Source organism: Mesoplodon mirus (assembly GCF_964341445.2).
Source record: "Mesoplodon mirus genome assembly, chromosome: 9".
NCBI classification, from domain to species: Eukaryota; Metazoa; Chordata; class Mammalia; order Artiodactyla; family Ziphiidae; genus Mesoplodon; species Mesoplodon mirus.
The window spans coordinates 96,709,159-96,722,162 of record NC_138985.1 but is presented as its reverse complement, the minus strand read 5'-3'; the positions used below and the strand labels follow the sequence as shown (position 1 = coordinate 96,722,162).

The following is a 13,004-nucleotide window of genomic DNA, read 5'->3' as shown; positions in this document are numbered from 1 at the left end:
AACTATACAAAACACTCCGTTAAAACCAGACGGCAGAAAAGCACGATCCATTGTTTTAAAAATCATTAAGACTGCCTCCATTAAAATTAAAAACTTCTGCTCTACGAAAGACTCTGTGAAGAGAATCAAAAGACAAGGCATACACTGGGAGAAAATTTTTGTAAAACGCCTATCAATTAAAGGACTGGTATCCAAAATATACAAAGGACTTTTAAAGCTCAACAATAAGAAAACACATGACCCAATTTAAAAATGGTAAAAGATCTGAACAGATATCTCACCAAAAAAATATATATAGTTATTAAATAAGCATATGAAAAGATGCTTAACATCATATGTCATTAGGGAAATACAAATTAAAACAATGAGATCACTACACACCTATTAGAATGTACCAAATCCAAAACACTGACAACACCACATGCTATCAAGGAGGTGGAGCAGCAGGAACTCTCGTTCACTGTTGGTGGGAATGCAAAATGGTACGACCACTTTGGAATACAGGTTGGCAATTTCTACAAAAACTAAATATACTCTTGACATACATCAATGTGATCTAGCAATCACATTCCTTGGTATTTACCCAAGTGAGCTGAAAACTTACATCCACAAAAAACCCTGAACACGAATGTTTATAGCAGCTTTATTTATAATTGCCAAAACTTGGACGCAACCAAGAAATCCTACAGTAGGTGAACGAATAAACAAATTATGGTATGTCCATACAATGGAATGTTATTCAGAGATTAAAAAAGAGCTACCAAGCCACCAAAAGACATGGAGGAACCTTAAGCGCGTACGGCAAGGCAAAAGAAGCGAATCCGAAAAGGTTATGTATTGTATGATGCCAACTATATGACATTTAGGAAAAGGCAAAACTAGGGAGACAGTAAAAAAAAAAATAATAATAATGGTTGCCAGGGGTTGGAGGAGAGGAAGCCTGGGGTGAATAGGAGGAGCACAGAGGATTTTTAGGGCAGTGAAACTATTATTCTGCGTGATACTGGAATGGTTACCTTCACTGTAACTAATGAATGGGTACACTCATTATACATTTCTCAAAACTCATAGAATGTACAACCCAAAGAGTGAACCCTAATGTAAACTACAGAGTTAGTTAATAATAACGTATCCATATTAGCTTACCAATTTTAACTAACATACCACATTACTGTAAGATATTAAAAATAGAGGAAATTGGGCTTCCCTGGTGGCGCGGTGGTTGGGAGTCCGCCTGCCGATGCAGGGGACATGGGTTCGTGCCCCGGTCCAGGAGGATCCCACGTGCCGCAGAGCGGCTGGGCCCGTGAGCCATGGCCGCTGAGCCTGTGCGTCTAGAGCCTGTGCTCCACAACGGGAGAGGCCACAACAGTAGGAGGCCCTCGTACCGCAAAAAAAAAAAAAAAAAATAGAGGAAATTGGGGGTGGGGGTGAGGGTGAGTGACGGTATATATGGGAACTCTGTGTTTTTCACTCAATATTTTCTGTAAATCTAAAACTGCTACCTCATGCAAATAAAGCCTACTAATTAAAAAATAAATTATGCACATATAATAGTTTTCTTATAACAATATAACTAGCTGACAAGTTTTTCTGAGATAATGTGAATGATGAGGAAGAAACCATAAATTGGAAGACTTGAGGTTAAATTACAGGTGAACTTTTAAGTCTCATGATTTTGAGAAAGTTTTAAACGGCACTATAGCAATTTTTCATAATAAAATGTTGGTAAAAATATGGCACCATAGTGTACGGATATGGTTAACTTTGTGAACAGTAAAGACCTATTTATCTATAGCTGCAACCCACATTCTGAGAGAGATGAGCCCACAGTTCTATGATGACTTAAAAGTAAAATATTGGTCACTATTTCTTTTATTCTTTTTCTGGTCTTTGCTTCCTTAAAGTGCTTTTACTTTATTTCTCTCTTTTTTTTTTTTTTTTTTTTTACTATTTATTCATTCACTTGGATAGCAAAAGACAATAAGAATAAACCTATTTTTAATGTGACAAAATATTACCTCCACTTTTCCCCCCTACTTCACACAGCTCTAAAATGACAGAGGTGAAAATATTTCACTGTGGCAAGCGAGCCATGTGAAAATGAGTAGCTTCATCAAATTAGGCTACATTTTCATGGCTAAGTAAAAAATTTAAATTGTGCAAAGGTAAAAGTTGAGTGATAAAGTGGAAAGCGAGACCTTACTTTTGTCAAAATAAGTAGAAAACAATTGGATACACTATACATGAACAAACGTGGGAAGCACATATATATTTCCGGAAAGTTCAACTAACAGTTCTATGAACTAAAAGAACATGCTAAGATCAATTGTAACACACTTATGGGCAGGAACTTTACATTATTAATGGTCATGTTTCCAAGGTATGGCACAGAACAAGGGCCATACAGCTTTGTTGAATAAATAAATGAATTAATGACTAAACTATGAGCTTCCCTAAGAAGGGATAATGACCTACAAAGTAAAAAATATTTTAACTTGATTTAGCAATGCTCCAAATTTGATTCACATCAATCCATTCCTTCTAAAGTTTTGAGCACAAGCCATACTTGCACAGGAAATGGGGCGTAGTACAATAGAAATGGACTTTACTAAGTTCAGTTTATTGCTGTCTGATATTTAGAAATGGCCAAAATTTCATGTAGGAAAGAATTAGCTAAATGGATATTTTTCTTCCCACATTTAGTACAACTTAGAAAATAGACCATTTTACCTTATGAAATCTTCTTCCTCTTCTCTCTTTGGCCTCAGCTGTTTGGGTTGAGCCATGTTAATCCAGTTTGGTAGAGATTTCAAGAGCCTGCTGATATCATCATCTTTTGCCCAAGATGCACTGATGACAAGTTTTTCTTCTGACTGGACAATGCCCCTAAACATGACCAACAGAAAAGACACACTTCAGGACACTGCCTGGCTTCCAGTTAGCATTTTCCATCCACCTTTGCTGTGGAAAAAAAGATACTATGCCCACCTCTCCTATTAAGATAATCCATTACCTAGTTGGAAGCATGACATCCGTGAATAGGCCACTTTGTGGAAAACATCATTCCTAGATTCCATTTTTAGTTTCTTCATTGTTGAGTAATTGTGAAACTAATAATATTAATTAGTTCCCCTTATCATAGTTAATCCCTTAGAATAAATGAAAGTGTATGGTAGGTTTGGGGGGTGGGGGAAGGTAGGGATTCTTTCGAGAAAGATGTTGAACAAATAAAAAGTGGGTTAGGGCTTCCCTGGTGGCGCAGTGGTTGAGAGTCCGCCTGCCGATGCAGGGGACACGGGGTCGTGCCCCAGTCTGGGGAGATCCCACATGCCGCGGAGCGGCTAGGCCCGTGAGCCATGGCCACTGAGCCTGCGCATCTGGAGCCTGTGCTCCGCAACAGGAGAGGCCACACCAGTGAGAGGCCCGCATACCGCAAAAAAAAAAAAAAAAAAAAAAAAAAAAAAGTGGGTTAACCATACAAAAGAGTGCAATTAAACAACAACATAAATGATACCTGAAAGGTGATGGAAGTGTTACAAAAAGTTGTTCTCTGACCTCTTGGTTTAAACTACCAATTAGCTCTACTTGAAGGTGTTTTTTGAACCATGGATACCCCTCTATTCAAAGTAAATCTACCATCACAGAGAAATCTTCTGCCCCTGATGTCAGGCAGAAAAGTCTTTGATTATTGCTCTCTCCAGTGGGCTTTGACAAATGACCTAGAGTGACAGGCTTCAACTCCTTTAATAGGGCCCATGGGTGAGCTATTAACACGGCTCTTTCCAAAATGTACCTGTAAATTCACTGTAAACGTTCAATTTCAACTTAACTAAGAAGCTTCCCTTTCTGTTCAACATTTCTGTCACTATAACTAATTTCAATGGTCTAAATATTCCCCTCAGCAATTCTAGGTGACAGAATGACATTTATTTATGAAGGGATTGCTAATTAGCTGGCTAGTCTTCTGAAGTTGACCAAGACTATAGGAGCTTTTCCCCTCCATCACAGGCAGGAATTTATGTTGGTATAAGGGTTATACTGAAGAACATGCTGTGCTTCTAAATATACAATATATACACGGTGTATATGCTTGGATGTATGGTAAAATCTCCTTTACCCAACAGACAATTAATGTTTGTAGACAGAAGTTGTTGATGCTTAAAAACCTTGACTCATGACAACCTAACTTGAGGTAACAAGATTTCATGATGTAGGGAGCAATACTACCCTGGTAATCTGAAAATAAGCTAGAATAAATAAGAGAACCATAGTTGAATTCTTCTAACTCACTACAAGCAAAAGTCTTCTAATAGTAACTATGGTCAGCAACACAAAAATTAGACTACAGAACCTTCTTCCCTGTGATCTCTCAAATTACTCTGACTGATATCTTCAATTTCTGTTTTGTCTTTGTTATTTTCTTGCATCTTTTCTGCAATATTTATGGATTAATCCCACAATATAATTTTTACACTCTTATATGTGGGGTGCCGGATTCAGTCTTACAGAATGGTACCATCTAAAATTTATGCTATTCCACAGCAGAAGAATCCTCAACATTCTTTGGGCATTCTTTTTACCTGTCTCTGATCGACCTCCTCTCTCATTTGCTCTATGGCTATTTTTTTTAATATATACATATTTTTTGAATTTTATTTATTTTTTTATACAGCAGGTTCTTATTATCTATTTTACACATATTAGTGTATATATGTCAATCCCAATCTCCCAATTCATCACACACACCCCACACCAGCTTTTCCCCCTTGGTGTCTAGAAAAGGCAACCCTCTTCACTGTTGGTGGGAATGTAAAGTGATACAGCCACTATGGAGAACAGTACGGAGGTTCCTTAAAAACTAAAAATAGAACTACCATACGACCTAGCAATCCCACTACTGGGCATATACCCAGAGAAAACCATAATTCAAAAAGACACTTGTAGGACTTCCCTGGTGGCGCAGTGGTTAAGAATCCGCCTGCCAATGCAGGGGACACAGGTTCGAGCCCTGCTCCGGGAAGATCCCACATGCCGCGGAGCAACTAAGCCCCTGCGCCACAATTACTGAGCCTGCGCGACTGGAGCCTGTGCTCCGCAACAAGAGAGGCTGCGATAGTGAGAGGCCCGTGCACCACGATGAGGAGTGGCCCCCGCTTGCCGCAACTAGAGAAAGCCCTCACACAGAAACAAAGAGCCAACACAGCCATAAATAAAAATAAAAAATGAAAAGAGGCAAAATTCCTCAAAAAAAAAAAAAAAAAAGAGAGAGATCCCACAGAGTTCCCTAGCCCCTTCCGCCAGGTGATAATGCAATGAGCAGTCTGCAACCTGACTCTTCCAGCACTATGATCTTGGACTCCAGCCTCCAGAACTGTGAGAAATAAAATTCTGTTGTTTATTAGCCACCCAATCTTTGGTATTTAGTTATAGCAGCCCAAACAGACAAAGACAACCTCTATATGTGGTCCTGATACCTTTGTGGGCCTCTCAACTTCAACATTTGCTTGTTGCTATGGCTTTTAGTTCCTCCTTCATTTGAGGCATGTGGAAAATTTCCTTTCTTTTGAATTTGGCTACATATTTAAAATATATTCTTAAAGATACATATTTTTATCTGGACTTTCTATGTATTAGGACTTTCTATGTATTAGGAGTAGGAAAAGGGTTTCCTAAATCTCTCCACTCCACACTTCTAACTGAAGTCAAAATTCAGTATTAAATCAATTGCAGTCAGGGTTCTAGAACCACTGTTTCCCTGACACTGCTGTACCAATTTGTGGCTATTTTTTTTTTACCTTATACTCTGATTATTCAGAAGCATCTGATACTTTTGACTATTCCCTCCTTAAAATATTACTCCTCTGGTAACCACATCATCATCTTCTCCTAGGCTCTTTCTTAGCCGAACTGAGGGTTCTTTTCCTCTGTCCACACTTTACATGTTGGTATTCCACAGCATTCTGCATGTCTCACTTGGGCAATCTAATCTTCTTGCCAGACATGACCCACCTGTATTCCAAAGACTCCCAAATTAATATCTTCAGGGCTGCCCTCTCTTCTAAGTCTCGGATCTGCATATACAAAGGTTAACGGGAGAACTGAACTTGGAAGTCCTACCAGCTATTTAAATTAGAGTCAAAGGAGCTCATTTATTATCCACCTTTCCGTCTCCCACTGAACATCTAGTATTCCCTATTTTGGTCAACAGTTCAACCATCCATCCTGTTATTTAAGTCAGGAACTCGGAGTCATCCTCATTACCCATAGATACCATAACCTCCCAATTCCATCTGCTTAGTAACTTATAAATCTGTTGTTTCCTGTCCAGGTTCACTGCCCTTAGCCTGTATTTAGACCCTCATCATTTTTCACTTGGACTTGGCAGTAACCTTATAAGTGGGTGTCTTGCCTGGAGCTTCAAGACCATCAGTCCAACTCACCAAATTAGTTGGAAGAATCATTTTTCTAAAATTGTACAAATGCAGTCATGTTTTTTCCTTCTTAGAATTCCTCACTGATTCCTAATTCTAAGACCAAGTCCAAACCTAGCAAAGCATGAACATCTACCTTTTAAACTTCATCTCCTGCTACTGCTTTCCTCTTTTGTCTCTGTTCACTACTCCCAGTCAAATCCCTGCCTGTGTTGGCTGAACACCCTATCCGCAGTGAGTATTCTAATGGTTTTTGAAGGGGATATACTGTTTCCTGCTTGTATGTATTATCTCTGCCCAGAGAGCCTTTTTCCATCTTCCTTGTTTGCCTCTACTGATCAAACATTACCTTGGCTCTTCCCTTGGGACAGCTGAGTCTTTTCTTTTGTACCATATCACCCTTGACCTGAGGTTTTCAATCTTGACTGCACCTGGAGAGCTTAAAAAAAAACAAAAAAATACTGGATGCCCAGGCCACTTCTAAGACCTAGTAAATCAGAATCTCTGGGGATGGGACCCAGGCATCAGAATTTTTAAAAGTTTCCCAGGTGATTCCAATGTACACTCAAAGGTGAGAACCACTGCCTTGCACATACCTCTGCTTTCAGTGGTCCTAACACACTTCTTTACAAGTTGGCATCCCCTACTAGATGATGAGTTCTCTGAGGACAGAGTTGATTTCTCATTAGCTTTTGGGGTCCTAGCGCCTAGCACAATACCTGGCATTTGGAAAGTGTATAAGAACTGAACTGGACATAAAAATAAGCCCTCTTCAGTTTTAGGAGACTGGGTAACTAATTAGCTAAAACCATTTTAGTGGTTTTCCTTTACTATTTCTCTGCACTGAACGACTCAGGTGAGCCATCAAGCCATCTGACATTTTGACCAAATTACAGATCACTTTGCCATGGTCTCTCCATACCTGTCTGAATACAGTACAAGTCAGAATAATGAATACAGGTGTGTCCCCTTCTGGAAAAAAAAGAGTCCAACATAAAAAAGTCCTGACTCAAGACAAATGAACCAAGGAGTGATTATTGTCAAACCTTCCCCTTCACTTATTCATAGGTGGCCTATTACTGGACAGTCTCCTCAAAACCTCACTTCCTCTGGGAGGACTCTGTTGACTATGTCAGCCTACACTAATCTTCCCCTTTGGAAAGCAAATGAATAAAAGCCTTCCTTTTATACTTACTGTTTATAACCTCATAATTAGGACTCTGTCCAACACAATGGGTTGGACAAACTATGGCCTGTCTGTCAAATCTGCCCCATTAGCTTACTTTGTATGTGTTGTAAGCTATGAATAGGGTTGACATTTTTTAATGTTTTTTTTAATCAAAAGAAGAATATTTTGTGACATGTGAAAATTATATAAAAGTTAAATTTCAGTGTCCATAATTACAAAGAACTGTGGCTGACCAGTTCAATTCCTCTTATACCCACACTACAAGTCAAATTCTGCCCCACAGAGTTAGAAGTCCAAACCCAACTCAGTTTTTTTTGAGCCCATCCATCCTGGCCCCCATCTGCCCCAGGGTTCAGGAAACAGTTTGGGTCTGTACGTGTGAGATGGTACTGTACGTTTTTGGGATCTAGAATTTTTCATTTTAGCACTCGCTGGAATGAAAAAATTAGCTTAGCGGGATACTGTGTTAAAGGTACTCACATCATTTACTTATGTATTTTTTTAAGACTGGTTTAATTCAATAATATGGTATTATATTACTGCCTTCACTAATATTCATAAATCCTGTCTTATTAAAAAATAGTAATCCAAATTAACTAGCATGCTGCCTACCTATATATTGCCCTCAACAATAAATTCATATTGTAATGAACATCAATCCCAAAAGCAATTCCAAATATTCTGATTTGAAATATTAGCATTGATTAGCAACATACGATTACCCTAAAGGGAATTTTTCATTCAAATGGCAAAGCTCCCCATCCTAACTAATTGCATTTATTAGTTTATAATTTTGAGATAAATGGGATTATGTGGGTTACAAAATTCCAGGATATATCTAGATAGCCTCAAAAAAGGAGAACTAAATCTACAATAATTATTCCACAAGAGGAGTAGGGTCAATCACCACTACCAGGACCATAATCTACTAATTAATTCACAGCTCAATGGGCCACAGACAAAGCCATCTGTGAAACTATTTGTACCTGTTCCCAGGAGGAAGAGGAAAATAGGTATACCCCTTGGAACAAGTGATAAGGCTGCTATGGGAAGAGTCCATCCTCTAGACACAGCTGAGTGAACTTCATTCAGAAAACATCTGCTGGTGTCGACTGGCTCTGATGTGCACTGCTTCCTCTCTGGAACAGCTGGGAAATCCAAGTGTGCCTGGTCCCTGGATACAGCTGGGGTGCTGAGTCTTTCATTAGGTAAACAACCAGGGGCAGGTGGGGCTAACTGGATTCAACTGTTTGGTGGCAGCCTGGGCATGATGTTTACTTTCCCAGACTGAATCTTTCAGACACTTCAAAAACTAGGAGCCAAGCCAGATAAACAAACCCCAGACAAGGCTGGTCCAAATTAAGCTACTGTAGTCAATTTTCAACTGTGAACGACTGGACCTGTAGCTGGCCAAACTGCAGTGCAACGTCCAGCAACACCGTGATCATGACAATGACGGATACAGAAATCAAAGCTGGTACTATGCTGCTGATTAAAACAAAACAAACACAAAAACAAAACTAAAAAATCTCTTAAGATAAGATGGAGCAGAATAAATAGGAAGAGCAACGAAACATCAGGTTGTCTTTCACATCACACTCATCCTAAAGAGAGCTTTATGATGCTATGTATTTCTACCTTGGAATCACAACTTAAGAAACATCTGATAACTCTGGAGATAGTTGATGGGAAACAGAAACAATTCAAGAGGACCCAGGGAAAAGGACTTGGAATTTCAGAGCTTACAGGAGGTAACCTTTGGGGATAATTTAATAACAACCTTTAAATAGAGAAGCTCTCATATGAAGGGTCATAATTGTTTGATATTTAAAAAACCAAGAAGAAAATAATTATAGCAGAGTGGATCAAGAATGTAAAATTTCTGAGAAATTTATTTTGTTTGATACTTGATTATTTTCTATTAATGAGTGTAAAAATCCATTAAGGCAGGACGTTGCTTAGTTTATTCACTTCTGGACTCTTAGCTCTAGAGTAACGATGGACTCCAGAAATGCTTAATAAATAATTACTGAATAGATAAAGTAACAGACTGAATGAATGAATGACTGATATTACTGAAGCACAAAATAGCAGGGATGTAACAGATGGCATAAAAATACTTTTTCGCCATCTTCTTAGGAAATATCAACAATATTATCAATGAATTAATTTAAAAGTAAATAATAACAAGAACACCACTTACAGAAGCAACAATAAATAACATTGGCTGAGACTTATTAAGTATTTACCACGAACTAGGCATTCTTCTAAGCACTTTACATATACTAACTCTTTCAATCCTGATTACAGCCCTGTGTGGTAGGCACTGTTATTATTCCCACTTGACAGATGATATACCAAGTTACAGAGATTAAGTAACTTGCCCATGTCTAGTGGCTGATGAGGGTAAAGCCTGAACTGAGCCTACAGTGACTGTTCTGGAGTCTGTGCTCCAATTATAATGTCTCTCTGAACGATTTGAAACTTTGCTTGAGTTTCCCATTTCCTCTTTAATTCCACTGTCTCTTCTTTGGGCTTCAGAGCCAGACTTAGCTCCTCAGGCACGTACAGCCATCTGCATACTCTGTGACCTGCATACCCTGTGTTCATACATAAATGGTATGAACCTTGCTGAACCTCTGCTTTCTCATTTGTAAGGTTGGGAGAATCTAACCTGCAGAAGTGTTGTGACTGACGAGATTGAATCGATGACTATAAAGTCCCTTGCACAGTGACCATGTACTTTCCAGAGTGCGTATTTCCATTCTAGTCCAGTTTGCTTTGCTTCAAACTGACTGCAACCGGCTCCTTGCTGATCACGGCAGACTGAGTTAGGTGCGGGGAAATTAAGACTGGCTGTTGCTAGGGAATTCGTGGGACACCTGGTTGGGTGGGCAGCATCTGTATTTGGCAGGAAGGCAGTTGATGGGCACTAGAAAAGGAAAGCTATTCACTTGATCAATAAACATGAAGGAAAGGCCTGAATGCAGATATCATGCTAAATGTTGGGACAATTATGTGGAAAACGACATAGTAACTTCCTTCTAGAGCCCCAGAGTTGAGATCAGTAACACATACGAGAATCACTTTGGGGACATTTTTGAACTACTCTTGCCCAGGCCCAGGGCTCTGTGGGCCTAGCTAGTGTGGGAAATCCAGGTTGTGTGTTTTAAGATCTCCCCAAATAACTCTGATGTGAGTCCACAGTTGAAAAACGGTGTTTGAGAGAGAAAGACATGTAAACCAACAACTGGTCAAATAACACATAATAAAGAAATGTTAAATTGCAATACACTGGGATAAATATCAAAATAGTTACGGGTAATAAGTTACAGGAGCACACAGTAAAAGCTCTCATTTGCTGAGTGTTCTCTATGAACCAGATACTGTACATATTTTATAAATGTTCTTTTGTATCTCTTCACTATTTAATAAAAATGAATGTATCAGTGGTAGGTGAACCAAGAGAGTGGGTTGGTTCAGTTTGGTTCCTACAGCACAGTTTCAAGAGGCAAACCGGAAGACAGGCTGGCATGGAGCTTGCAGAGGGTTTCTCTGGCATATGCCCTTGGCTCTTCTGAGGTTCAAAGGTATTTAGCTGGCAAGGATAGCAAGGCCAGCTCAACTAGACTCTCATTCATTCAGGATCCTGGTCTCTGTCTACACAGGAAACCCAAAGGGCTTCACAAGCCTTCACAGCCTACAGTGTCTAGTCTCTGCTCTTTGGCACAATGGTGCCGCTGAGACCTTTTAAAGATACCACTCTGATGACAGACGAGGTAGGTCATCTTCCTTCCCAAGACCTATGATGGTGCTCCTGTACTTAATATGGGAAGTTAAAAAAAAAAAAAAAAACAACTCTTTTCTGCTTATTCTTACCCAACTACATTGTCCACCCCAGTCATTTTCATTTCTCAACCCCTCCCCCACACATCATGTCCCTACTGCTTGTTCATCCTCTTTGGTCTGTCAAGAATTTCCTCCTTCACTCAGTAAACATGTTGAGGGCCAACAAGGTGTCCAGCCCTGTGCCAGATCTGGTTTCTGCCATGGCTGATCACAAGTTTATCTCCACGTCGCTCTTCCTTCATGCCCTGGCATGAGTTCTCAGGCCTCTTTGGAGAAGTAGTAAAACGTGGACCCTGGGGATGGTTACACCTTCCCCTAATAAAAACATGTTTGTGTCTTATATCAACTGAGCCTCTAAGATTAGAAGATGTTTTATTTGTATTTCCTACCAGGCCCAACACAATGCAGGAAGGCAAAAAAAAAAAAAAAAAATTGATTAATGAACTGATGCTAAATTGGAACAGACAGAAACTTAAAAAAAACCTGTGATTTTCCATTGTCAAATGACTATTCTGGGACACATAAGCTGCTGCTCGTACCTCAGGACAAAGAGGACGACAAAGGGAGAGAAGCACTCAGCCTGGAAGTAGCAGACCAACAGACCAACTGCCTGATCACTAATGTGGACCTCCACAGAATTCACAGCTGAGTTCTCCTTTAAGCCCCAAGGGGTGTGACTAATTAAGAAAAAGACTTCTAGTCCTCACCTCACTTTTAGGAAACCTCTCTTTATCCAAAGCATGTAACATGACATCATGATATAGAACAGGCTTTCTCTCCAGAGTGAGGGGCTCAGAGAAAGGTGAGATGTTTTTGACCTTTCCTCAGATCTCCAAAGTCCCAGGGGACACTCAGGTTCTCATGGTAAACTTGGAAAACATGCCAGCTCTCAGCAGAGGGCATTGTGAGCTTATGGACTGGATCCTTCCAGTAAAAGATATCTGCTGAGAAAGAATCAGATTGCAATGTTTCCCTGCTGCCTTCCTCCTTCCTCAGTGTTACAGCATTTTGGATCATTTGAATTGTATATGGATTTCTATTTAAGTCAGTCATTTGCTGGCAGCAAAACTGGAACATTTCCTGTTTTTCCTGTCACTGTAATCAGGATTTGGCTGTCCAAATTAGGACTGCCCTAATTACTCCTCAGCAGGTGCCAATCTGGGGGAGGGCAACAAATGGGAAGAGAGGAAGTAAGGACACTTTGCATCTTCAGACTCATACAATGAGGAAACACTTTCTTCCGAGCCTGGAAAACCTGATTAAGTAATAGGTAAAAGGCACCATGGGGTTATATGTTGTGTGCGTGCGCACGCTGTTGTGTAACAACTACGTAAATGATTTTCTATTTAATTCCCTTCAAAGCTTCACAGAATTACTTTTCCCAGCCCTGAGATACATTCATCCAGGGCCTGTAATTCAGCAACTGTGGGAGACTACTACAGATGATACCCTGTATAAGGAATGATGTGATAAGTGGGCACCAATAAGTGGACATCATTCCAGAGAATTTGGCCATGAGGGATACCAAAGTG

At 39.7% G+C, this 13,004-nt stretch overlaps 1 protein-coding gene across 1 annotated transcript in view; it reads right to left on the bottom strand.

The window, feature by feature from the left end:
• Positions 1 to 13,004, bottom strand: part of EXOC4 (exocyst complex component 4) — an 815,775-nt gene that overhangs the window by 140,349 nt on the left and 662,422 nt on the right. The window contains exon 13 of the mRNA XM_082632942.1: positions 2,734 to 2,889. Within this exon, the coding sequence (XP_082489068.1) occupies positions 2,734 to 2,889 (156 nt within the window). The remainder of the gene's footprint in view (positions 1 to 2,733; positions 2,890 to 13,004) is intronic.